Source organism: Miscanthus floridulus, chromosome 5, assembly GCF_019320115.1.
Source record: "Miscanthus floridulus cultivar M001 chromosome 5, ASM1932011v1, whole genome shotgun sequence".
NCBI classification, from domain to species: domain Eukaryota; kingdom Viridiplantae; phylum Streptophyta; class Magnoliopsida; order Poales; family Poaceae; genus Miscanthus; species Miscanthus floridulus.
In genome coordinates this window covers 23,741,195-23,768,430 of record NC_089584.1, presented here as the reverse complement: position 1 = coordinate 23,768,430, position 27,236 = coordinate 23,741,195, and the positions used below count along the sequence as shown (strand labels likewise).

The 27,236-nt window shown below is 47.3% G+C and overlaps 3 protein-coding genes and 3 pseudogenes across 3 annotated transcripts; 4 read left to right on the top strand and 2 right to left on the bottom strand.

Annotated features, from left to right (window-relative positions):
• Positions 1–386: 386 nt before the first annotated feature.
• LOC136449689 (phosphate transporter PHO1-1-like) lies at positions 387–5,933 on the top strand. The gene is given in 12 exon segments (XM_066449845.1): positions 387–1,297; positions 1,450–1,720; positions 2,698–2,855; positions 2,857–3,110; positions 3,201–3,321; positions 3,433–3,987; positions 4,149–4,253; positions 4,386–4,430; positions 4,544–4,696; positions 4,794–5,072; positions 5,390–5,526; positions 5,630–5,933. Coding segments are annotated over 12 exon segments (2,457 nt in total). The 5' UTR covers positions 387–1,006; the 3' UTR covers positions 5,718–5,933.
• Positions 5,934–5,938: 5 nt separating this feature from the next.
• On the bottom strand, positions 5,939–7,279 carry LOC136449690 (classical arabinogalactan protein 9-like). Its single transcript, XM_066449846.1, has 2 exons — positions 6,329–7,279; positions 5,939–6,237 (listed from the first exon to the last, which is right to left on the bottom strand). The coding sequence occupies exons 1-2, from the start codon at positions 7,178–7,180 to the stop codon at positions 6,151–6,153; spliced, it is 939 nt and encodes a 312-aa protein (XP_066305943.1). The 5' UTR covers positions 7,181–7,279; the 3' UTR covers positions 5,939–6,150.
• On the top strand, positions 7,179–10,016 carry LOC136454416 (probable mediator of RNA polymerase II transcription subunit 26a; annotated as a pseudogene).
• Positions 10,017–13,616: 3,600 nt separating this feature from the next.
• On the top strand, positions 13,617–18,537 carry LOC136451782 (acetyl-CoA acetyltransferase 2-like; annotated as a pseudogene).
• Positions 18,538–20,041: 1,504 nt separating this feature from the next.
• LOC136449687 (proline-rich receptor-like protein kinase PERK8) lies at positions 20,042–23,440 on the bottom strand. The gene is given in 9 exon segments (XM_066449844.1): positions 20,042–20,345; positions 20,347–20,463; positions 20,546–20,707; positions 20,995–21,142; positions 21,216–21,292; positions 21,371–21,441; positions 21,530–21,616; positions 21,816–22,199; positions 22,306–23,440. Coding segments are annotated over 9 exon segments (2,100 nt in total). The 5' UTR covers positions 23,264–23,440; the 3' UTR covers positions 20,042–20,249.
• On the top strand, positions 23,229–23,998 carry LOC136449688 (uncharacterized; annotated as a pseudogene).
• The last annotated feature ends 3,238 nt before the right edge of the window (positions 23,999–27,236 follow it).

Sequence of the window (27,236 nt, the reverse complement as noted above, 5' to 3'; positions counted from 1 at the left end):
TAGGTCCTGGGTTAAGTCTCCGTAGGGCGAATATTCCAAGATTTATCGGCGGCGTTGTTCTTTCAGTTGGTAGGCGATGTTCCCGTCGACAGCGAGGTGCATGTGGTGACTTCGTCAATCTCAAGGACTGACTGGCTCGGTCTTTGAAGATGCTCATAGTAGTAGGTTTTACGTGCGCACGTTTATAAGAGTGAGTGTACGTTTATAAACATCTGTGTGGTAGTGTGTAATTTATAAAAGGGCATTTTTGCGAGCCACACGACGGTGAACAAAAGGTGGAAGTTGGTGGATAATTGGCTCCTACTTTCTGCCACCATGTTCCCGGTAGAGTACTTGTGCTCTACACCTATACATATACCCAAGTAATGGTGTCTGGACCAAATGATAGGATTGTTGAGCACCATGCAATTGGCACGAAGGGGGCCCACCCACTAGCTAAACTATTCATTTCTGCTATGCTATACCACCTTTGTCCACTCACTCACCACATACTCTCTCTTGCCACCACCATATATGCAGTTGCAGTCGATCTCTCTTCTCTACATACATGAGCACGCAGTTTCATCGTCGTCCTTCTCTCCATAGAAACACACCTGCTTCTTGTTCAACTCGATCATCTCCCTCCCTTCCACCGTACTACCACCCTCGGCCTGGATTATTACCTCGCTCCATAGCTTTGATATCTCTCGCCGATCGATTCCCTCCTGGAATCCAATCCGATGCGGCGGCCACCACCACCATTGCCAACCCAAGTGGCGTCCTCGTGAGAGGTTGGCAGCGAGCTACATCAGCGAGAAGCCTAGGACGCGCAGTATATCTCGGAATGTGCTGTCTCCCAACATCAGCGAAGCGATTCTCCCTCACCCTCGAGCCCGCCTATATAACCATCGCCATGGCTCCCCCTCCCATCCCCCACCAGAGCTAGCTAGCTACATCACTGTTATCGAGCTTGGTCGGTCGCCATCATCGGCGTAGACGACGACGGCATAACTAGCCAGAGCTAGCCATGGTGAAGTTCTCCAAGCAGTTTGAGGGGCAGCTCGTCCCGGAGTGGAAGCATGCCTTCGTGGACTATTGCCTGCTCAAAAAGGATCTGAAGAGGATGCAGCACGCCCGGCTGTTGCTTGGCCGGCATCATGCTGATGACCGTTGCGAAGCAGGCCTAACCGACACACAAGAAACAGCCGGTCATCACGCGGAACGGGCCTCTCTCTCCCTGTCCCAGTGGCTCTTGGACAAGCTCCCTGCTGCTCTCTTCCGCTCCAATGCTCCCAACAAGGATCAAGGGGTCATACACGTACGATTACGAACTAACACTTGCTAGCGTCCATGCATCATATAGTCCTAGCTAGCTATGTTCTGTCTCCATCCTACTAGACCTCACGTGAAAAAAGATCTTACTTGTTCGCGTTCAATAATTCGTCACACATATTGACATATATGCTGCAGGTGCACCGCCGGAAGCTGGCAGGGTCGGCGAGCAGAGGCGGCGGCGGCGGCGACGAGTACGAGACGGAGCTGCTGGAGCCGCCGTTGGCCGACGCCGACGCGGCCGCGGCGCGGGAGTTCTTCGCTCGGCTGGACGCGCAGCTCAACAAGGTGAACCAGTTCTACAAGGGCAAGGAGCAGGAGTTCCTGGAGCGGGGCCGGTCCCTGCGGCGGCAGATGGACATACTCGCCGACCTCAGGGCGGCCAGGGAGGACCCCTCCGCCGCCTCCGGTGAGTAGCAGTGTACATAAAGGCGAAGCTCTGATCGACTCGACGACGGCCGTAGCTAGCTAGAAATTAGGATGCCGGCCGGCATAGCTAGCGTGCGTGCGTGCGTGCGTGCGAGCGTCGTCGTGTCGTCGCATGGATGGCGAGAGCGCGAGGTTACGTGAGACGACATGCCACGCAGCCAACGCGGCGAACGGGGGCGCTGAGCTTGAGTGGTGAGGTGACTGCTGACTGGTGAGGTCAAGGCCACCGTCCATGTCGAATGCTTTGCTTTGCTTTGCTTTGCTTGAGCTTGAGGCGTGTGAGCAAGGAGTCACTAAGCCCTGCCCAGGAAGAATATGTCGGCCCCTCTCCCCTTTTTATCGTCTCGTCGTGTGCGATGTCTTTAGTTAGTTGTGTCTGCATTTGGCACGACCGCATTCACATTGTTCTATTTGTTTTATTTCATCTCGACTTCATTTAGAACCCCTTTAGTTAGTTGTGTCTTTAGTTAGTTAGTGTTGCCTTAGCTTTTAGAACCCCTTTAACTGAGTCCTTGCCAGTCTGCGCATAAAACAGAAAATCATGGACCTGATGCATTCACAAGTAGTCACATGAGCAAAAACTAGATATTATTTATACGATACATAACATCTGGATGCCTCTGTGATTCTAGAAAGATAAGAAGCATCATACAAAGTTCCATGCATTATTTGTGCTACTAGTAGATCATGACTCCTGAAAAGGCAGAATTCCTTCCTTTCAATAATACTAGTACTAGTGCAGAGCATCTATAGTTTATCATCATGTTTCCTCAGTGATAAAATAATACTTCCTCCATTTCAATTATAAAGCGTTTTCGTTTTTCTACCTACATAACTTTAACTATATATCTAGACATAGTCTACATCTAAATTCATAGCAAAATCTATATATTTGTAAAAGACAAAACGTCTTATAATTTGGAATGGAGTGAGTAATAATCTTCCTACTCAAAACAGAGGATGAGTTCACGAGGTATGCGATGACGTCAGCATCAGACACGTACCAGCTCCAGCTGACCGAGCAAGAAGAAACCACAGCGACCATGAGCAATGATCCCGGTGTCGTCACTGTTCAAGAGGACCAGCAGCAGCAGGATCTAGAAGGCTCTGGAAGCCTTCGTCGGGAGGCCGTTGAGCGGGTGCGGGAGGAAGAGCCTGAAGATCACCATCCCCCTGACCACCCCTTCCAGGACGATCTCCGCGCTGACGGACATCTTGTGGGACGAGCTCGCCAACAGCCAGTCCTCCAAGAAATGCAACCCCGACGGGAAACAGAGCGTCAACAAGACCAAGCTCCGGCACGCGGAGAAGATGATCAAGCGCGCCTTCGTCGAGCTCTACAAGGGCCTGGGCTACCTCGCCACCTACCGGTAATAAGCGCTGCTCGCGCATTCCTTCATCCTTCTCCTTCAATCAGTCCCTCCCTGGAAACACTGAATGTTTGTTTTGGCGATGTGCAGGAGCCTGAACATGATGGCATTTGTCAAGATTTTGAAGAAGTTTGAGAAGATTACTGGGAAACAGGTCCTGTCCATATACCTCAAGGTGGTCGAGACCTCCTACTTCAACAGCTCCGATGAGGCATGTGTCACTCACATATATACATTTTGCACTGTCTCTCTGTCAGTCTAAAAAGAGTATTCTGGAGCACTGAAACTGACGACTCTGCTCTTCCGTCCGAGTTCACTGCAGGCACTGAAGCTGATGGACGAGGTCGAGGACATCTTCGTCCGGCACTTCGCCGGCGACAACCGGCGCAAGGCCATGAAGTACCTCAGGCCCGCGCAGCGCAGGGACTCGCACGCCGCCACCTTCTTCACGGGGCTCATGGCCGGCTGCTTCGCCGCGCTGTTCGTGGGCTACTGCGTCATGGCGCACATGGCGGGGATGTACTACCACTCCAACCCCGTCGGCGGCGGCGGTACCAGCTTTGGCGACTCGGTGTCGGTGTACATGGAGACCGCGTACCCGGTGCTGAGCATGTTCGCGCTGCTGTTCCTGCACCTGCTCCTCTACGGGTGCAACATGGTGGCGTGGCGCAGGTGCCGCGTCAACTACGGCTTCATCTTCGAGTCGTCGCCGCGGCCCGCCGGCGGCGGGGAGCTCGGGCCCCGGGACGTGTTCCTCGTCTGCGCCGCGTCCATGGCCGCCGTCGCCGGCGTCATGTTCGCGCACCTCGCCCTCGTGCTCAGGTGGGGCTACCACGCGTCGCCGCACGTCCAGGCCATCCCCGGATTCTTGCTCCTGGTGAGCCTCTCTCTAGGTGCCCACTGCTACAATTATTTCTGTCCTGATGCTCCTCGTGTCCTGGCTGCTGGAGAATCGAAGAACATGCTTCCGCATATGCTCCTGCTGCAGCTGCTCATGATCGAGAATGAGAATCATGGAATGTGTTCGATGCACTGTAGGTGTTTCTGCTCCTGCTGTTCTGCCCGATCAACGTCGTGTACCGGTCCAGTCGGTTTCAGTTCCTCAGGATACTGAGGAACATTGTGTTGTCACCGCTCTACAAGGTACAGCATCAGCAGCACTTGCACTTACACTTGTTCTGTTCTGACCAGTTATTCTCTGATACGAGTATTTGCATGATCTTCTTCGGACCAGAGCGGGCCAACGCACAGACTGATTGTTTTGAATGTTTGCAGGTTGTAATGGTAGACTTCTTCATGGCCGATCAGCTTTGCAGCCAGGTACTGTACTACAACTAGTCAGTTCAAGAATTTGACAAATTTCTGTCGATCGCTTGAATGAATTTATAGAAGATGAACATCTAATCTGACAAGAGAGATGGCGAAATGGGCAGGTGCCTATGCTACGAAGCCTGGAGTACCTGGCGTGCTATTACATCAGTGGGAGCTACTGGACGCAGGAGTACGGCTACTGCACCAACACCAAGCACATCAGAGACCTGGCCTACGCCGTCTCCTTCCTGCCTTACTACTGGAGAGCCATGCAGGTGACGAGTTCTATCCTGCTGCAGAGTGCAAAGTGCAGAGTCCCTGGACTGTCTGAACTCTGAATGTCTGAAATGCATTGTTTGCTGTGCTGTGCAGTGCGCAAGGAGGTGGTTCGACGAGGGGGACACGAGCCACCTGGTGAACCTAGGCAAGTACGTCTCCGCCATGCTCGCCGCCGGCGCCAAGGTGGCGTACGAGAAGGACAAGAGCCTGGCGTCGCTGTCGCTCCTCGTGGCCGTGTCCAGCGGCGCCACGGTGTACCAGCTGTACTGGGACTTCGTCAAGGACTGGGGCCTGCTCCAGCCCAACTCCAAGAACTCCTGGCTCAGGAACGACCTCATCCTCAAGAGGAAATCCATATACTACTTGTCAATGGTACGTCCCTCAGCTAATCACCGTGCTGAGGAAGGTTCAGTTGCAGTGTCTTGCAGAACAAAGTGCTTGCTAGTTCAGAGTTTCAGTCAGTCTGTCCGACCGAGAGATATCAAGGATCAAAACAGAACTCTGAGCACGCACGAAGATTAGAAAGAAAAAAAAACAGTTTAGACTAAGTATCCAATATTAAATTTTCGACCATAATCTCTAGATGGGCAAGCATGCTATTTGTTCTGCACTAGTGAAGCATCACGTTCCAGAAGAACCAATGGCTCGAGTGAAATGTTCTGATTCCTGTCTGAACCTTTTTTTTTCAGGGACTGAACCTTGTGCTGAGGCTTGCTTGGCTGCAGACCGTCATCCATCCAAATTTTGGGAGTTTGGATTCTAGGGTCACTTCCTTCTTTCTAGCGGCCCTCGAGGTGATCCGGCGAGGGCATTGGAACTTCTATAGGTAAAAACCTTATAATACTGTAAAGCTCTGCACAATCTCATTAATTCTTGAAACAATAAACACATTGAGAGTCAGAGACTGAACCAGATATTGAAAATTTCAGGTTGGAGAATGAGCATCTGAACAACGCGGGCAAGTTTCGGGCGGTAAAGACGGTTCCACTACCTTTTCATGAAGTGGACGAGGACTAATGCACTGCTAGATCAAACACTTTGTTCCTTCAACATTCTGCTGAATTTTTTCAAACTCAAGAGGTGGAGAAATTGTTCGGATCTTTAGCTGTCCATGCGTGTAATTCATTCCTTCAGGGAATGGAATGGCATCTCTATATAACCCAAGATGCTGAAATCATTTGTTCGTTCCTAGATGCGTCAAGGTGTAAATAAGAGGCATCACATTTCGCAGTATTTTGTCTGAGCAAGTGTGAGTCTTTATTCCTAAATTAACAAAAAAAAAATGGATACAGAACATATCAAAAAATTACCACAAGCCACAATCCAATGGTTCCTATAACAAATCCCGCAGATAAACCTCACCGGCCTATGATGGTACAGCATGAACAGAAACAGCGGAAATAATTACACCATGAGCTGGTACGCTGATATATGGATCTCTCTCTGGGATTTACCACGCTAGCGACAGCAAAAGCGCCGCCATGGCGGTCTGCAGGACGACGGAGGCCCAGTGCTGGTGCTGCCGGCTGCTCGCGTTCTGCAGAAAAGAAGAAGAAAAAACATTGTGGTCATTCCTACTGAAAAATGTGAAGTGCTCTCGCCTAATAGGATAGTGATTTGGGCATTACCACATCGGACGCTGACGGTGCGGGGCCGGACACGTCCTCGAGATCAGCCGGCGACGGCGCGGCGGGAGCAGGCGGGCTCAGCGGCTGCGGCGCCTCCGCGGGCGCCTCCTTCTTGCCGTGCTGCTTCTTCCTCCTCTTGTGCTTGTTCTTGCCCTTGGACGGCGCCTCGGCGGGCGGTATCTCCGCGGGCGGCGCGGGGGCCTCGGCCACGGGCGGGGGCGTCGTCGCGGGAGGCAGCGACGCGGGCGCCTCAGTCGGGGGCGTGGCCGTCGGCGGAGGCGCTGCGGCGGGCGGCAGCACGGCGGGTGGCGTCGTGGGAGGTGGCGTCACCGGTGGGGGCGTCACCGGCGGGGGTTTGGCCGGTGCGACCGGCGGCGGCTTTGCTGGCGCGACAGGGGTGGCGGTGGGCGCTGGCGTTGTCGGGCTGGCAGTGGGCGCCGGCGTCGCCGGGGTCGTGGGTGCGGCAGGGGTCGTCGTCGGTGCAGCCGGAGTCGTCGGTGCGGCCGGGGTCGTGGGTGCAGCAGGGGTCGTCGGTGCAGCCGGAGTCGTGGGCGCGGCAGGGGTCGTGGGTGCAGCCGGGGTCGTGGGCGCGGCCGGAGTCGTCGGTGCAGCCGGAGTCGTGGGTGCAGCCGGGGTCGTCGGTGCAGCCGGGGTCGTGGGTGCGGCCGGGGTCGTGGGTGCAGCCGGGGTCGTGGGTGCAGCCGGAGTCGTGGGCGCGGCAGGGGTCGTGGGCGCGGCCGGGGTCGTGGGTGAAGCTGGCGGCGACTGCGCCACGGCGGCGGCGAGGTGGAGCGCGAGGAGGGCGCCGAGCACGGCGAGGCGGCGCCATTGCCGGAGCAGCGGCGCGGCCATGCTGCTGGCGGCGGCGGTCTGCTTGGAGGGGAGGCGTGCGGATGCTGGAGGTGGTGGGAATGCGATCAATGGATCTCGGGGCGATGAGGAGCGTAGCGAGCGAGCAGAGTATATATGAGCCCAGAGCGCGCGCGGGACGTATGGTAGTGGCTTGGGAGTGAAGGGAGTCGGGTGAGCGTGCAGCGCGACGCCAATGGCGACACGACAACTGCCTGCCTGGCCACGCTAACCGACTGCCTTCTTCTTCTAGTTCCTAATCCCTTTTTTTTCTTCCTTGTTTAACCAAACCAATTAACAGCATGTTCGTTTCGGCGGAAACGATCATGGATTATAAACCAGAAGTATTGCTGGCTGGTTTGGTGTAAGAGAAAAATACGGTTCTGGCTTACCGAGCGAATAGGTTGTAAGGCTCCTTTCGCTTCGCTGAAAAAACAAGTCGAAACACTGTTCAAGCTAATTTGTTGTGAGAGAAAAATAATATTCCAACTAAAAAAACAAGCTAAAAAGACAGATTGGCTTTTAAAAAATGGGAAAGCTGTACTCTATTCGGGCATTTCATTTCATCTTCCTCTCAGCACGTGGATCTCTTCTTCCTCACTCTTCTCCAAATCCGAGTGTTCTGACTTCCGAGGCCATCAGCTAAAAAGGAAACACTGTTTGCCATACGTGTGACTAACTATTTCTTCAACCCTTAGGCAAAGCTAGCAAAGAACATTTTTTATGGAGAGCCGCACATAATAGTCACCCTATCAGGTCTAACCTGGAGTTTAGAGGCATGGATATTGAGAAATAGATGTGTTGTCTGTAATCGGAATAGGCGAGAACGAAGGTCATCTTTTCTTCAAATGTCACATGGCCAATAGATCTTAAATGAATAGGTAACACACAGTCAGTGGTAAGCCAAGAATTTTGAGCTTGGGTATTCGAAATAGAAAGGGATATCAAAATAACTTTTTAGCAACCAAAAACCTAATATTGTAAGTCGTTGTGACTTTTCTAGATATATATAGCTTTGTTATGCATCAAAATATACATTATGCATGTCTAGATACATACGAAAAGCTATTAGGAACGGAGGGAGTATATAACAAATATATAGCACGTAATCGAAGCATAATTTCACCTAATAATGGAATTTGAGCATAATTTAGAATTGTTTAACATAAAAAGTACCAATCGTTTAACATAGTAAAGTAGCAATATATGGAATATATAGTCATATATATGTTCATATTAGGTTTTTGAAGGTATTGAATGTAGGGAATATTGTGTTCTTAGCTCCTACTTTGATGTTCAATTGTGATTTTACTCTCGTTTTTGTCATCGTTGTGATTTTACCCCTCCTTTGTAACTACTAAGGTTCAGTTTACCCTTACTTTTAACTCTGTTAGTTGTATCTGGAATAAAAATAAATAAAAAACAACAAAACCCTTCACAGTAAGACCAAAGGACAACAATACCCCTTATTCACTCATACCCTCCCCAATCCCCCATCCTCTACCATACCCTCTCTAGCTCTCTCATTCTCCTCATGTCAATCCTCTGAAACCCTAGCAGCGGCGTGGGCGTGGGGTGCGGCTGGGCGGCTCCTTGCGCCGCGCAACGAGGGCACGGGCATGGCCCCGAGCGGCCAGGCCCCGTTCGTCAGGCGGCCAGGGCCCAGCGACTAAGCGTGGGGTGCGGTTGGGCGGCGACGAGGGACGGGCGCGGCCCCGAGCAGCCAGGCCTCATTCGTTGGGCGGCCAGGCGGGGCTTCTTCAGCGGCGCGCGGGCTAGCATCTTCGACGCCATCGACGCCGCCATACGAGTAGCCGCCGCCGACCACCCCGACGCCCTCCGCGTGCGCCGCGACGCCATCTTCGAGCGCCTCTACACCGCGCTCGTCGCCCTACCCGCGCCAGAGGCGCTGGGGCACCCCACCCGTGGCCGGCCGTCGCTCCTCCTCCCCAAGGGCACGGGCAGCGTGCCCAGCTTTGACCGCGCCGAGTTCGTCAACAACGGCGGCGGCGACGCCGCGCCAAGGAACAAGAGCGATGACGACGTCGTCGCCGAGGCGTTCCGTGTCAAGGCGGCTCTCTCCAATGCTCAAGAGAAGGTTCCTCCATTGCTTTGTTGTTTGTTGATTCTGTTCCTGATTTGCTGATGTTGACATTAATCCCTTCTGATCAACCCTATTTGTTGATTCTGTTTCTTTGCTGATGTTGGCATTAATCCCTTCTGATTGACTTTGCTGTGTGTTCAACTTTCCTGCAGTCAGAGGCCGAGCTACTCGAGCTTCTCGGGAGGCTGGGGCAGCTGGAATTCATGGTGGACGCTATCAGGGTGAGCCGTGACGAAAGTGAAACTGCCGCTGCTGCATGTGCTTGATGAACTCTTCTTTGTGCCTTTGTTCATATCTCTCGAATCACTTATATAGGCTACTGAGATTGGAATGGCTGTGAAACCGCTGCGAAAGCATGGCTCGAAGTAGATTCGGCAACTCGTCCGATCGCTTATTGAGTAAGCTGCTTGTGCTTTTCTTGCCTAGAAATGTCTAGGTTCTTTATATTACTTGGCCATCATTTTAGACACTAGTTTGGTCTTACGCAACTTTCTCAGATTTACATGTTTGATTGATGTTATGCTTGATCTGAATTTTTAGAGGTTGGAAGGCTACTGTTAATGAGTGGGTGAACAATGGAGATCCCATTGTAGGTAAGGAATACAAAAGTCAATGTACTCTTCACTGTTACGTTCTTCCTATTCTATCCTTGATTGATATATAATCTAGCTGAAATAATTCACAGATCATACACCACAATCAGTGGATGTTTCTTGTCTGGAACAGGAGCAGTGACATTGGCGAGATGGATTTATGCGATGTTGGTGAAGAGATTAGGTAAGATTTGAAACTCTTGTGATTTGGTCTGTAAGAAAATTAGTATCAATCCGTAGGAAAAATGAGTAGAGCGATTGAACTAACTGTGTATTCGGTGATGTGATTTGTAGGCCAAATTACATGGATATGAACATTGTTGTTAGAGTTCTGTCATTTTTCAGTTTGCCTGATGGGACGTCAAAGCAGGGGCAAGAACGCAATAGCCCCTTGAATGTAAGATTTGATTGGACGAGGTGGGGGCAGCCGGGCAGACGAGAGGAGGGTAAAAAAATGAAATGCGGTATAGATGCTTACTAAAAAACACATTTGCTTCGTACGAGCATAGGCTTTCATGCAAAGGTGACGATGGCACCATACACCTTTTTGAATTTTGATATTGGTGCCTTTTAAATCTTTGCTTCAGAACATGATAATGCAAGTGTTATGAATGGTAGTTGTTGATGTCTTGGATTCTTGGTGTGCCGCATGTAGCCGTATGTATCCCCACTACGCAGTACACTGTACGTGTGTACATTGTGGTTTAGCGGTCGAGGCTGAAAAAAAAACATGATTAGGACATCGTGCGAGTTCCCGTATTGGCTAGTCGTCGTACGTACAAGTACAGTACAACATAACAGTATGTTGTTTGGGAGTTGGATCGGAGGGCTTTTATATTAGTTCGAATCTCATTAACCGCGCTCTGTTAATTCCTAATTTTCTTTTCGTTTGATCGTTTCTGTGGCTTATAAGTCGGTTGATGCTGTTTTTGTTGTAAGAGAAAAATATTATATCATAACTAATAAGTCTGACTGATACAATAAGCGAACAAGGTGTATAATGTATAGCAGGAAGAAGTGGGGACACTGGACAGTGACAAGGGATCAGCACCCAGAGCCTGCTGGTTCTCTCCATCGTCAGCTGCTAGTCTTGCTTGCATTTCACGATCAGGCTGAGACGAAAAAGGTATGAATTTGAGATGGTTTTTTGGCTCGTTCGCTGATTGGTTTCTGGACTGATAAGTCCACCTGATGCTGGTTTGTTGTGAGAGAAAAATACTGTTGACTGGACTGATAAGCTCTGGCTGAAACCAACGAGCGAACAGGCTTATTATCACTGCACGTCGGTCGAATTAATTTGTGGCGAGCGTCACATGTTTTCCATTCCAGCTCAGGTTTACCAACGCAACTACGCAAGCTAGCTCGACGTGTTAGGTCTACCTCGTTGCGCTGTTTGGTGAACGTGTAAGGTGACATGTCGCTGCTCACTGATCTGCTCGCTTGCGCTGCACGGGAACACTGTCGTCCTCCTCCAGCACACACGAAAAAAAGGTTCATATCCTCTTGTATATTTGGATTGCCGGCGTTGCATTTGCGTCTGGGAATGAGAATATACAGGGCCGAGCCAGCGAAAATTGGGACCCTGTACCAAACTATAAAACGAGGCCTTATCTCTTGATAGACAGAATTATTTTAATTATTATAAATTCTACATATATATCATGCAATGTATTAATCTCTTGGAACACGATAAATAATCATATATATGAAAGATAATTATATTTTATAATATAATGATTGTTCGAAAAAATATCAGTTCATATAATGTTATGAAGAACAATAGAATTCAAAATTGGGGAAAAGATTAGAATTATCGAGTACTCTCTCCGTCCAGAAACGAGTGCAATTTTAGCATAGTAAAAAGTTAAAATATCTCAAGTTTGACTAGCTATATATAAAATACATAATATTTATGATATCAAATAAATATTATTAGATTTTTCATGAGGTATACTTTCTAATATGTTTATTTGAGCATTAATATTTTTACTTATATATTTGGTTAAATATATTAGACACTTTATACTCCTGACTCATATGTACTCCGTAGTACGTAGTATGTAGTATCGGCTAGTTTCCCGTGCTAATACATAATGGTAGTTTATGCCATGGACTTGAATTGATCCTCTAGCTTAGCTGGTAGTCACTAGTACTAGTTTGCATGCGTCTGATGACAAACTACCAGCAGTGATGGCTGGTAGAGGCTTCGGGGGCCCCTAAAAATAATAGGCCCTGTCCCCACGCACTGTTCGCACGCCCCTCACGGAGGGGCTTTCGGTTCTTACCATAGGAGCTAGCCAGATTGTTTGTGATCAAGAGACCTTTTGTGTATGTGATCAAGCCTTTTCATGTAATAAACCTCTGTAAAATCTGGCTCGATTCCCTTCTTATATGGTAATATAGCAGAACTCCTGCTAAAGGGAGTGTTCGGCTGGTCTATAAATCGTTTGTACTGATTTGTACGATGATTGTTATTAGAGCAGCCGAACATAGCCGAAATTTCTAAAAAAAAAGTAATAGGAGCTAGCCTAGCCAGGCTGTGTGTGGAGCAGTCGGAATTAACAGCTGAACAATACGTCGCGTTTTAATCACGGGTTAGCTAGTCAGTCACGTCCCTCGCTTCCTGCTACTAGTAGTGCTTGATATGCACTGCAGATAGTTCTGGAACTATTAAGGCCTTAGAAGGCCAGATTGTTAGTAGGTTTCCCTTTTTTCACTTTTGAGAGATTTTTTTTTTTTTTTTGGACAAAGAGGGAAGGTTAAGAGTGTTAGATTTTTAGAAGAAGTGTAGTTTTTTTAAAAAAGAAAAAGAAAAAGAAAAGAAGTAAACTTGTAATGGAAGAGTTAACATCGGTGCCCAGCCCAAGAAATTGTATATGATCTGGGCTGCAAACTCCACAATGGCAGGCTGCGCTAGAGCCCATGCGGTCGAGCAAGGAATGCGTGAGTACCAAGCCCAATCCTCCTTGCTAAAAAAAACACAAGCCCAATCCTCTATTATATCATACTAATACTAATCTGTATATAATAAATCCAAAAAAAAAAAGAATAAATAATTTTATCGACTGATGGAGTGATGGGCGAGTCCGTTCCGTTCCATTCCATCCCGTTACGTCTTGTCTCGTCTGCCAACGCACCACGCCGTGGCGTGGTTAAAGATGGCAACGGGGAATTCCTCGTCGGAGGTTGCCTCCCCATCCCCGTCCCCGCGGGGAGAAAAAATCCCCGTCCCCGTCCCCGCCAAAGCTCACGGGGACGATTTCTCCCCCTCCCCTCCCCGCCCCCGCGAGGGGAAAAATCCCCGTCGGGATCCCCGTCCCCGCATTTGTTCATCACCATTCAGGTTAATTCATCATCATTCACATGAGTTCATCGACACAATATTAGAGTACACCACGAATCACAATCCAAAAATAGCTAAATAGCAAGAAGCAGGATATTAATCATCACAAAGGTGTAGAACTAGGGTTATTGCTGTTATATATACTCAGAAGACATTGGGCCTTCGTGGGCTGGTTGGGCCATCAGGAAAGAGAGCAAAGCCTGTATATAAACGGGGGCGGGGATCGCGGGTATCCGGGGACGGGGAATGCTCCCCCCAGACCCGTCCCCGCCAAATACCCGACGGAGGCAGTTTCTCCCCGTTAGATCCCCGTGAGGGCATATTTGACTCCATCCCCGTCCCCTAATAGGGGAATTCCCCACGGGGAATCGGGGATCGGGTCCCCGTTGCCATCTTTAGGCGTGGTCGAGTCGAGCCTCCAGAGAAGCGAGCCGTGCCCGTCTCTCCCAATCCACTCCATACTGGGCGCTCCTCCCCAGCCGCCGCCGGAAGAGCAAGTGGTAGCGACTAGCGAGCACACTCCGACACTCGCCATCCCCTCTTGGCCCCTTCGCCCGCAGCCGCCCTGGCATAAAATCGACGAACTCCGCTTCCTCTTCTCGGTCTCGCTCTCGCAACTCTCTGGGGTACGCTCATCGCCGGCGGCAGTGACGCATCTTCGTCTCCGGCTTCCTTATTAGGATCAACCCATCGATCGATCATGGCGTCGTCGAGCGCGGCTGCTACTACTAGCGATGGCAACCAGGGCCTCAAGGTTCGAGATGTCTGCATCGTCGGCGTCGCCCGCACGCCCATCGGCGCCCTCCTCGGGTCGCTCTCGTCCCTCCCGGCCACCAAGCTCGGCTCCATCGCCATCCAGGGTACGTACCCGCCGCGCCACTCGCTCGCCTCCAACGTTTTTGGCCGCATCAACAGTAATCCGTTAACGAATTGCTGCGTCATATGTGGTCCCTCCCAAATCCCCAGGTGCTCTCAAGAGGGCGAAGGTCGACCCGGCGCTCGTGCAGGAGGTGTTCATGGGCAACGTCCTCAGCGCCAACCTCGGCCAGGCCCCGGCAAGGCAGGCGGTCCTTGGCGCCGGCTTGCCCTACTCCGTCCCCTGCACCACCGTCAACAAAGTTTGCTCCTCAGGAATGAAGGGTACTACTACTAATATACTCTATTTTGTATATTGATTGATTGATGATTAGCCTTGCAATGTGAGAGCCTTATCCTGGAACGTTACCACCGACTTGTTGCAGCTGTCATGTTTGCGGCGCAAAGTATTCAGCTGGGGATCAACGATGTCGTGGTCGCCGGTGGCATGGAGAGCATGTCGAATGCCCCAAAATATGTGGCTGGAGCAAGGTTAGTGATGTTGTAGGCTAGAATGCTTTTGTTGTAGGCGTTCTCGGTTGTAGCTTGTGCTTACAATAAGCAGTGCAAATAAAATGCAGACGTGGATCACGGTTCGGACATGATGTCCCTGGTTGACGGGATGCTCAAGGATGGCCTGTGGGATGTCTATAACGATTTTCCAATGGGAATGTGTGCTGAACTGTGTTCAGACCAGCACTCAATCTCAAGGGACGAGCAGGTTGCTGCTGTTTCTAAGCTTTATTTATGAATCACAACCTGTTTTATTCTACTTATTAGCATCTACTCTGGGCAGTGACTTATTTTTTCTTCTAGGATTCTTATGCTATCCTCAGCAATGAACGTGGAATAGCAGCTCGGGACAGCGGTGCATTTTCTTGGGAGATTATTCCTGTGCGTGCATGATTTTGATTGACCACATAACTCCTTTTGTGTGTTAGACTTTGATACTTTAGTATATGGTACCAATCTCAAACGTTTTGTTGTTTCCCAGGTTGAAATTTCTTCTGGTAGAGGGAAACCACCAGTAGTTGTGGACAAGGATGAGAGTCTTGCAAAGGTAATCCAGGTCTTGCTACTAGTGTTGATTTTGATTGTTGCAGATTCAAGAGGAGTTGTGTAGTGTCAGAATGCAAGTGACGGAACATACACGAAACAATCCACATTTAACATTGTCCATAACAACAATTAACACGATTTCTTTTCCTCTTGAGATTTGACATGATTCCTTTGGTTTTTCATATGCGCAGTTTGATCCAGTAAAGCTGAAGAAACTTGGGCCAACTTTTAAGACGAATGGTTCTGTGACGGCTGGCAATTCTTCTAGTATAAGGTTTGTTTCCTTGTTACTCTGATCAGCCCTCTGTAATCTATATAAATAACATGCAACCAGAGTCAATGGTATACCATGTTCTAAAATGTAATAATTGCATTAGCAATTTATATTTGAGATTAGTACTTGTAACCTGGACAACCTCTTTTGGTATTGTTATGATACTCTTATAGCTACTAGAAACAAGATTACAAGAAAGGCTACAGTACAGACAACAAGTAGATCTGAGTTAGTAATATCCTGTTAGTTGTAATTATTATGCCTTAAGTTATGTCTAAGATAAGATATGAACCAATTAGATTTGCATATATTCTTAGTTTAGCTTGTCAGAGAATATCTCTTATTGAAGGCAATTCATCAGTAAGCAATATTAAAAAAGGAAACCACTCTCTCCTATATACCCTCATGGATGAAACTGTCTCATGCCTTCCTTGTTTGTTGGCTGCACTCCTGTACCACTGCATGTACATTATCAGACTACTTTTTGTAGACAGTGAAACCATAAGAAATTTCTTCACCATTGAAAATCACAGGAATTAATCCTAGAGCACTGACGCTAGGTCATTCAAGAGAGCCCATGCTGATTCAAAAAAAAAAAAAAAGAGCCCATGCTGAGCATACACTAGTATTGCACCTGAGCCTATACATGGTGGGCTGGTGCGGTGCAGGTTCCCATAGGAGGTAGGAGCAAAATTGCTGTCGTCCATGCTCGGAACATGTTTCCTATAGTGCATCTAATATGACATACAAGAAAAGGTTAGCTCATAATTCTGCTAGGCTCCCCATGCTGCCATGCATCACAAGGCTACCTGCACATGCTCAAGCCATGATTTTCCTCTTTCAAACTTTGGACTCCATTGTTTATTTATGTTTAGTGTAGATTAACTTTGTTTGGATGATGCATAATTCATCAAGGGATAATGCTGATCTTATCTATCAATGCACAGTGATGGCGCTGCTGCAATTGTCCTTGTCAGTGGAGAGAAAGCCAAGAATCTTGGCCTTAAAGTTATTGCAAGGATTAGAGGGTATGCTGATGCTGCACAGGTAACTCTTGCATGACTCCTGTCCTAATACATTGTTTGAACAAGTTTTGTGTTAATGAGGGAAAGTATCCTTTTTCCTGGAACCAATATCTATTTTCCATTCAGTGATGTGTCACTGGAGTCTTAGTTACCTTGAAATCTCGCTTATTGTGACTTATCACACTGAGCATCATTTTATCTCTGTTGTGTGCACTCCTTTCTAATGTAGGCACCAGAGCTGTTTACGACAGCTCCAGCTCTTGCTATTCCAAAGGCTATATCAAATGCAGCTCTTCAAACTTCACAGATTGATTATTATGAAATAAATGAGGCTTTCTCTGTAAGTTCTTGGTCTTTCCAGTTTCAATAATACTTACAGCTGAAGCACAACTCTAGACTTAACTGTACTTATGGACATTGCCAGGTTGTTGCTGTAGCTAATCAGAGGCTTCTTGGTATCCCTTCTGTGAGTCACTGATTTTTACTTGTCTATATAATTCAGCAGTTAGTATTTGTATTTGTCTCTGCATGATCTAATAAATATCTCTGTACATTCAGGGAAAGCTAAACTTAAGTGGTGGTGCTGTTTCTCTGGGCCATCCTATCGGCTGCAGTGGTGCACGGATTATAGTCACTCTGCTTGGGGTATGCTTCCGACCCATGTATAATTATGATTTAGTTCTTGACTGCAAAATTCGTCTTGGTGCATGATATATCATCCTCTTATCACATTTGCATCCAACCCATCTATTTTTTTATCAGAATTTGAAGTGCATACAGTTGCAGACTAAGATATTTCTAGCTTTATCATTTTGAACAACTCTTTTCATTTTGTTTGCATCCTTGTACCAGAGTAGATCTAGAACCTTCATGTTCCTCTGATACAGGGAAGCAAGAATTGCTAGTATAAGTAAAACTTGACTTATTGGATGTTTTGAGCTTACAGTGTTTCGGCTACCGTTTCCTTCTCTGCAGTTTTGTTCAATTTTATGTATCCTTATCTGTATGTCAGATTATTGTATATTTCCCTGTCATGTGTTATCTTCTGAACCATCATGTTTAATACTCTAGCATGCAAATTGGTGTGTGTGTGTGTGTGTGTGTTTTTTGAGGGGAGTGGTTTGAAAATTCTGAGCAACCTCTTTTCACTCTAAACTCGATCAAGGGGAGAGACATTCCCTTGATTTTGTTCCTAAGAAGTTTGTGCCTGGTGATGGCAGTTTATCGACCCCTGAACCTCAACGGTCTAACCAAATAACTCAGGAGAAGTCTGCACCCCCTTTTCACTTTTATCTGCAGCCTCTCTCCAGAATAGCTCCAAATTTTCATTTTTAACTAATACAAAGCAGCAAGAATCGAAGAGGTTGAGAACTTGACCTGTAGAAAATGGACAGCATTCTCCTGTGCAATTTTGTTCATAAATTTCTAGCTTTTCTTGGTCTGCAGATTCTTAGGCAGAAAGATGGAAAATTTGGTGTTGCTGGAGTTTGCAATGGTGGCGGTGGCGCTTCAGCCCTCGTTTTGGAGCTCATGTAAGCTCTTCCCATTTTTATTGTTCAGACTTTTTTTTCCCCATGGAACAGGAAATTTTCAGTTCTCTATGCTAATGTTCCATCTGATCGTCAGTGGGGCACTAGAAAACACTCGTTATCAAAGTGTAGTTATCTTCCTACTTTCTACCATTTCATTACTTCATTGCACTGCTTGATTTCCAACCTGCAACCGTTAGAACCTTTGCTCATCAAATCAGAAGCTACTTAAGAGTTATTTGAGCTACTTTCTTAGCGTCTCTGACATGATGCAGGCAACCCTCTTCGTATATTCATTCATCATTGTGAAGTTGGTGCAAGCAAATTAGCAAGACATGAGTTGTAAAATGTGTTGTATCTTTTGTCATTTGTAGGGGGGGGGTTAGTTCGCGTTGTGTGATAGATGGAAAACTGTAAAATAAGGTTGTGCTGCTCAGCACAGGGCGTTATCTTGTACCTTACATGGGAAATATAGACGTATATATAGCAATGGAAATAACAGAGGCCCGGAAGAATAATGTACAGACACTGATAGTCATTATATCACTGAAAATGGACATGATTTTGCTTTACCATTTTGTGTGAGCCGAGTACAATTGTAAGATTTAAAACCTTTATTATGGGTACACCCATTCCTCATGGGGACTGGAGGGGATTGAGGGAGAAATGAACTAATTTATCCTTCAATCCCCATGGGGAATGATAGATCCAAAGGAGCCAAGAGATTGCCCCGTAGAGCAGGATATTATGGGATACAAGATCTTCAACAGGCATAACCGAATTGAATTGCTGTAACGTGTGCTCCAACATGAAATGTAATCATCAGGTATGGACGTGCAACACACTCCTGTTGAACAGCTTTTATTCTGGGAAATAAAGCTACCTATCCAATGGGAAGATTCTGATGACAAATTATGAGCTGCTCATAGTTAAGGTAAGGTTAAGAGGCGCAGGTCAATGATTAAACGCACGCTACAAATTGGCCCAGGCGTGCAACTGAAGCATTGCAGACTTTACTGCGCAAAGAGCAAGTTCCTGAAATTCGCACGAGCATTGCCGTTCGCGGATTCGCAGGAGCCGGAAGCATTGACCCTAGAAATTCAGCAGCAAAATAGCGTTACTCTGCCAGAAAAGAAGAAGAAAAAAGAGTTAAGACCACAGTCCTTCAAAGTTCTAACCTTTGGCAGCCCTTTACTTCAACTTATCATCCTCTCATATTAGCCATGTACAGTTTTTCTCTCACAACAAATCAGCGAACGATACTTTTCATAACAGGGCTGCACTCGTGCCCACTGCCCAGCAAAAGATCTACCATGTCGTACGCCCCACTAAACCCTACTGTTCATTACAGCACAATTATCCTGTCAACTCGAGACAGGACACTATCATCCACTGAAGCATTGCTGTGTCGGTCATGGCATGCGTCACAGCAACAGGCGCCGTTGCCTTTGCACATGCCACATGAACCCCACGATGATGATTAGTAGGTGGCGGCCGATGCCGGCCAGTTATATATCAGATATTCATTCAGATGGGTATGGTAATGGGGGTCTCCATGAAGCATCTTTCTTCGTTTCTGGGTCAAATCCGCGGCGTCCCGCCTTCCGCCTGCACTGCGACCCACCTGTAAAGGACGCCGACGCCGCGGACAGCGATAAGGGCCATCCCCAATTTCTCTTCGCTTCATCCACCCAGCAAATCCTGAGAGAATTTTGTGTCGACGTCAGAAACTCCAGTTGTGTTTCATTTTCTCCCATCTCATTCAGACGCACTATTGGGTTGACGCTGACGAAAATTTTGGGCACAGTTCCATGTCCCTGTCGGATCTAGATAGGCGAATTCCCCAGGAGGCCCGGGATTCCAAACAGATCGGATACCCAACCAGGTAGCCAAGAAGCTGATGCGCGTCCTTTTCAGATAATACGAAAAAAAAAGATCTAAAAGGCACACATCTGAATAAACTTTGCCCCAAAGCTCAACTCGAATTAAGTGGTTCTTGTCAAAAACCCTGATTTCAAAAGCACTGCTGATTACAGGCATATTGCAAAATCTGGAAAAATCGATAGAGCAATTCACTAGTCGCAACTAAACGCAGCAGTCTCTCTTCATCAGCTAACAAGTCTTTGCACAAGCAAGCAGAACTCAGCACATGATCTATGTTAGTGGTAGAAGACAGGGATGGACGAAAGAATAATGACGATTTGATCAACTCAAAAGAATTACATGAGGTAAAAATTCATTACAACACGCCCTAGCTAGTTAGATCTACACGAATTTACAATGATGAGGATTACAATGGCCTCGAACCAGAGGCATCAAGACCTCTGCTCTGGCTGTTCCAGCTGGACTGGCTGAAATCGGTCGTGAAATCTTGGCTGCCAAACTGCCATCTGCTGGAACAGCCTGATCTCGGCCGTGTTCGCAACATTGAACATCTCACTCTTGCCTGGCTGAACGCCGTTAGTTAGATCAACGTCAGCGAGACTATCAAGCACTCGCACAACCTGAGAGGAGGCAAGTGGGAAAAAAATGTTAGGTTCTGGTCTGTCTGATGAGATGTGCATGTACTCTTCTTTATCCTTATACCTGACTCATCCTCGGTCTCCTGGATGCTGAATGTCGAATACAAGCCGCAGCAGCTTCAATCATACGGAACATTTCAACTTCATTATAATTTTTATTAAGTCGGGCGTCCACCAGCTCCCCAGCATTGCCAGTTTCAAGCGCTTGTGTGAGCAATGGCCTAGCCTGCAAATAACTATGCTGTCACAAAAATTGCTGGTCCACATGGTTTACCAGTATTATTTTTCTGAAAAATCACTGATTCGAGAATGGGATTTGAAGATATCAATAGCGTGTATTCAGCCATTCAGGCTGGATACACCGTTAAATCCCATACAGAATTGAATGTAATCAGTGAATAAGTCTACTTAAGATTTTGAGTCATGCAAATTACTTATGATATGGTTAAATTTCATTTGCTACGAAGGAAAACTGGAAAGCTTTTAATGAATCAAACTACTGCTATAGCTTACCCACTCAACAAGGCTCTCATCACCCAATGGCTTCGATGCATCGACAGGCTTTCTACCAGTAATAAGCTCCAAGAGGACAACACCAAATGAGAATACATCAGATCTCTCAGTCAACTTGCCACTTGACGCATACTCTGGAGCAAGGTACCTAAATAAGAAACATGCGTCAGATTACAAGCAAGTTTAAACTGTTCTCTTGGACTTGTCGCTGTTTTACTAACCCAAAAGTTCCCATCACTCGTGTAGTTACATGAGTGCAAGCATCCATAGCTAACCTTGCAAGACCAAAATCAGCAACCTAGCAAATGGGGACCAATGCAGTGAGTGATAACTCCATTATAAGGTGTTACTGAAATTATGTAGAAAGCATTCTTACCAGTGCTTCAAAGTTATTATCCAGCAAAATATTAGAGGACTTTATATCTCTGTGGATTATTCTGGGGTGACCTGCCAAGGAAAAGAATTAAGTGACAAAGCATGAGAGTAGTGAAAATCATCACACAAAAACTGGTGAAGGAATGAAAAATGGCATTACAATCTTCATGAAGATAGGCTATTCCACGAGCCGAACCAGCCGCAATTTTAACCCTAGCTGGCCATTCCAAAACTGGTACTCCACGTCCTATGATGAAAAATTAATACGGGAATGGATTAGTTGTTTAGTCCGGACAAAGAACTACTACCTCCTTTCCAAAATAATTGCAGTTCTGGTTATGTACCTAGACAAATACTTGTCCAGGTACATAGCTAGAACTACATATATTTTGGAACAGAGGTGGTAAAAAAAATGCTCCTGCACAATATATAAAAGCAGAACGTACCATGAAGATGGTAGTGAAGTGTGTTGTTGGGCACAAAATCATAGACAAGCAATCTCTGGTCATCTGAAATGCAATACCCTACAAGAGAAACTAGATGGCGATGATGCACACGACTGATAATATCCACCTCAGCATGGAACTCGCGTTCCCCCTGCCCACCACCATCTTTCAGTTTCTTAACCGCGACCTCTCTTCCATCAGCCAAGCAACCCTTATACACTGATCCGAACCCACCTTCCCCTAGCAGGTTCTGAGCTGAGAAGCCATTTGTGATCTGATACAATTCCTCATAAGTGAAGAACCGACAATTGCCCATACTGAACTCTGGCATTGAATCTTTCGATTCAGGACTCCCAGCACTGAAGTTTGTTTTAGCTGAATACCCTAAACAAGAAATGAGTTTTAGTTCAGTTCATCACTCAGGTACATATAAAGACTAATCTTAACTTTCCAGGTGTGTAATTGCTGCAAATGCACTTGATCAAATTACCTAGCACTTGTGTAGGAGTCGAGGCAGGTGAAGGCATTACAAAGCCAGCATGGTATCCATGAACTCTCCTCCGTTTCTTCTTGTACCAAAATGCAGCTCCAACCAAGCTAAGCACAAGAATGGCAACGACTACCCCAATGCCTGCCTTTGCACCAGAAGACATTCCACCACTGTCTACTGACGAGCTGCTGCTCAGCGAGGCTGGACTCGACGACTTGTTGGAACCTTGGTCCCCGGTTGTTACTGGGCTAACTGGATCAGCTGCCGTTGCTGGGGCTGGCACCAACGGAGTACCACCAGAGCCTGGTGTGGACGGTGTCGTTCCTGGAGGTGAGGGGCTAGAGGGAGTGGGGATCGAAGGATCTGGGGATGTCGGTGAGGGACTGGTCGGAGAAGGTTTGACAGGGATTCCAGTTCCAGAAGGTGGTGGTGCCAGGGGTGGAGGTTCTGTCTGAGGCGTTCTTGGTGGCCGGCGCCGTGGTGGAGGTGGCTGCGTTACTGTCGGCGGCGTTGGGTCAGCCGGCGGGTTGGGCGCCGGCAAATTGGATGGGGGTGGCGACGCGGCCGCAGGGGGGCGTATGGGTATAGGTGACGCCTTTGGCGGGGCAGCAGGTGTAGGTGGCGGGGGTACTGCAACCGGCGGCGAGGGTGGGGGCACTGCGGCTGCTGGGGCGGGTGGAGGAGAGGCAACAACAACTGGCGGTGGTGGCACGGCGTCCGGAGGAAGCGGAGGCAAGGAGGGCGGTGGAGAAGTGAGCTGTGGCGGTGGCGTGGATGCGGAAGGGAGGGGAGGAGGCACGGCCTGCGATGAGGGAGGGTCGGCCGGGGTAGCATTGGGCTGCGTCACCGGGGCCGGGGAGGCCGGCGTGCGCGTGGTGGTTGCCGGCGACGGGTTTGTCGTGGAAGGCGGCAAGGTGGCCCTGATGGTGCCCGGGGAAGGCGAAGGTGAGGACGCCATTGGAGCGCAGTAGCAGGCTAGAAAGCACTACAGTGCCGTCACAGCTGAGCTGCTGCCTTGTTGGTGAAATTGGAGAAAACCATGGCACACGCCGCAATTCAAGGGAGAATCGAGCCAATCTCGCGGATTCGCGCAGCAACCAATCGAAATTCCGCCTCTTTGCTTCCTTCTCTCCCTCTTGGGTCTTTGGCGGTGAAGAAGAACGCGGAGGAGGTGAAATCTCACCTCGAGCACCGCAAGAGAAGCTTCTCACTCAAATCAGCACGCACAGCACTGCATTCGCAAACAAAGATAGCCTCGCTTCAACACCAAAAACTGATTGGATAGAAAGAATTCAAACCCTCTAGAAACTGAGCCAAGATCCCACCTTGTTCCACGCGGATGCTGCGAAGGAGAGGCAGCAAAGGAAGACGGAATTCCGAAGGAACAGCAGAATCTTGGGGAGGCCAGTATCAGGATTGAAGTTCAAGGCGGAGTCGGAGGCGGCGGACGCGGTGGGTCCGTCAGATCCAGCAGTAACGCGGTAGCATTGAAGGCAAAGGCGGAGGTAACCGCAAGAACAGCGAGGAGAGTGGAGAGCAAACGAAGAAGAAGGCAAGGACCTCGCTCTCCTGTCTCTCCCTTGTTTCTTTCCCCTCTTTTTCTAGTCTTCACCTCCTGCCCTCCTCACCCCAAAATCCGACGCATGTGACTCTGTACCTTTGCAGAAATTTCTCCTGCCCGAGTGGGAATGAATTCCCGATTTCCACCCGTCTCTTCTAGGCGACGGGGAGAATGTATTGTGCACTGTCAGTGTGTCACTGTGCCCGTCATGGTTGGTTGGAAAAAGACGGCCCTCTTTCTTTTACTTTGGCCCCTGGATATTTCAGAAATTAATCCTTCTCCACCAATTACATTTTTTGTCCTGCGAGACACAAATTAGTCGTAAATTTTTACTATTTAACCTTTTTTTTAATAAAATTTATATTTGGTCCTATGAAAGACTTAAACTCATCTTTGGAGCCTGGGAATCGGCGTCATGAGTCCTGACGCCAAGGTAACACATCTCAACACCACAGATCTTGACGTCGAGATGTCTGGCCGTGCACAGAAGAAAATCCTACGTGGCCGGTACCACGACGTCAGAGCACATGGCGCGCCGAGCTCGAGCCACTGGCCCGCGCGACAAGGAAGACACTGCTGAGTTGATGCGCGCCTGCTGCTCACTGTGCTGCTGCTGCTCCTCGCTGCAAACGGCGACCACAACGCACTGCTTGGTTGTCGATCCTGGGCCAACTAGATTGCAGAATTTGGCACTATGCAAAAAGAAGATTTCTCGTCACATCAAATTTATGGTTGGAGTATTAAATGTAGACGAAATAAAAAAACTAATTACACAGTTTGATTGTACTTTGTGAGACGAACGTTTTGAACCTAATTAGTCAATGTTTGAACAATTATTACCCAATACAAACGAACTGCTACAGTGTTCGCCGTCACATTGAACACTGTGCAAACGCCGATTCGGCAGCGAACTTGGCCTTGTTTAGATGATGGTTGAGAATCAGTATTTGATACTATAGCACTTTCGTTTGTATTTGACAATTATTGTCCAATCATGGTCTAACTAGGCTCAAAAGATTTGTCTCGTAATTTACAATTAAACTGTATAATTAGTTATTTTTTTATCTACATTTAATACTCCATGCATGTGTTCAAAGATTTAATGTGACAAAGAAAAAGTGAAAAAACTTAAATCTAAACAAGGACTTGTAGTCGAGAGCGATCGATTTTTCTACTCTAGATTAGTAAAATACGACGACACTGTTGTGATGTCAGGTACGGTGAAAATCACCGGTGACACTTTCCGTGCAAGCCTCCAGCAGCTTGATGCCTTTGATGATTAAGGGGGTGTTTGGTTCCGGACTAAATTTTAGTCCATGTCACATCGGACGTTCGGATGCTATTTAGGAGAACTAAATATGAGTTAATTATAAAACTAATTACACAGATGGAGACTAATTTACGAGACGAAATTATTAAGCCTAATTAAGCCACCATTAGCACATATTTACTGTAGCACCACATTGTCAAATCATGGACTAATTAGGCTTAAAAAATTCGTCTCGCAAATTAGTCACAATCTGTGCAATTAGTTATTTTTTTCGTCTATATTTAATACTTCATGCATGTGTCTAAACATCCGATGGGACAGGGACTAAAATTTTCCTGTAGGAACCAAACACCCCCTAAGATACCAAGGATGAAGAAGACTATCATAATAGTTATTAAGGCCCATTGGTGATTGGATTTGGCTTTCGAAGCAGCTAGCTAATAGGTTGGTTTTCGAATAAGATTCAAATATCTGTATTTCCGTTATGATACAATGAAATGGGGTTCTCCTCGCTTTAAGAAGATGTAGTATGACACTCTTGTTTCATATATTACACGTACTTTTCAATAGAGGTTCAAGTAGATTTAGGTACCTAGAATTGATTTCTCTTTCACAAGGGAGATTCCAACGAGGTTCCAAGTTCCAAAGAAAGACAAGTGTTGCGTCTTTGTCAATCTAGTACGGTAGCTTTTTACCAAAAAAGGAACTGTAGCTTATATTAATTAAGGTTCCAATGCAACGCAAACTAAAAGGAGGAAATCGGGAATTCCCTGACGTCCAAACTTCCTCCTTCGATCAGTGGTGGTGCCAACAACTTTCCCGCGACCAGTTTTTTAATAAAAAGAGAAGATGCATGCACCATGACAGCAACAGTATACCAGTACCTATGTGCTCTGGCGCCGAGGTACGTTAGCATGCATGGAACCTCGTTTGTGTATCATTCGTTTGTGAAGTTTTGGCTCGGACGGACGGACGGACGGACGCGCGCATGCTACGGTGAACTGGAAACATGGGGCACACTGAGGCTAGTACGGTACATGCAGCTATCTGCCGCTAGCACTACTACCACGGCCAGTGGTGGGGCCCGTGTCGACGTGTAAATTGCATAATCAAGTGCTACATGTAGCTTGATGTGAATTAAAGCGAAGAAAAAATATATTTTTAATAATACGGAGACTTGCACGGAAAGTGTCACCGGTGATTTTCACCGTACCTGACGTCACAACAGTATCGTCGTATTTTACTTGTCTAGAGTAGAAAAATCGATCGCTCTCGACTACAGGATCCAGAACCAAGCAATGCGCTGTGGGCGCCGTTTGCAGTGAACAGCAGCAGCAAAAGCAGTGAGCAGCAAGCGCGCATCAACTCAGCGCAGTGAGCAGCAGCAAAAGCAGTGAGCAGCAGGCGCGCATCAACTCAGCAGGCGCCAGCCTTGTCCGCCTCCTCGCTCGCGCCGTCAACGCGGCAGTGGCTCGAGTGTCGCCGAGCTCGGCCCGTCACACACCTTGACCTCAAGATTTATGACGTCGACACAGGTTACCTCGGCGTCAGGACTCATGTCGCCGATCTCTAGAATTTAAAGATGAGTTTAAGTCTCTCAGGAGGTCAAATATAAATTTTATTAAAAAAAAGAGTCAAATATAAAAAAATTAGGCCAATTAGTGAGCTGTGACGTGTAACGTGTTAACAGCTTTTCAGCATTGCCTTAATCTCCATGTATCCTAGTTACGCATCTGTCTATTTCAGACTAGAGGAAGGATTCCTGTTCGTCTACATTGCATCAAGGGGAAATCCTTAGCAAGCAAGTATTACTATTATTTAATGCTACATCTAATTTGCTATAAGGAGGTCTCGAAGGTAGGTTCTACAACATTAATTGGGATGACAAGTAAGCAAAATGTTGATGATATTAGAATTAAAGAAGAGAGATAAATCCCTTCGTTCGAAAAGAAATGAAAATATCGCTTCACGAGGAGCTAAACAATCCCATATTTGACCAAATATTAAAAAATATTAATATTTAAGATGGGTGATAAGTATCACTAGATTAATTATTATGGAACATATTTTCATAAAAATCCCTATTTAAAAATACAAATA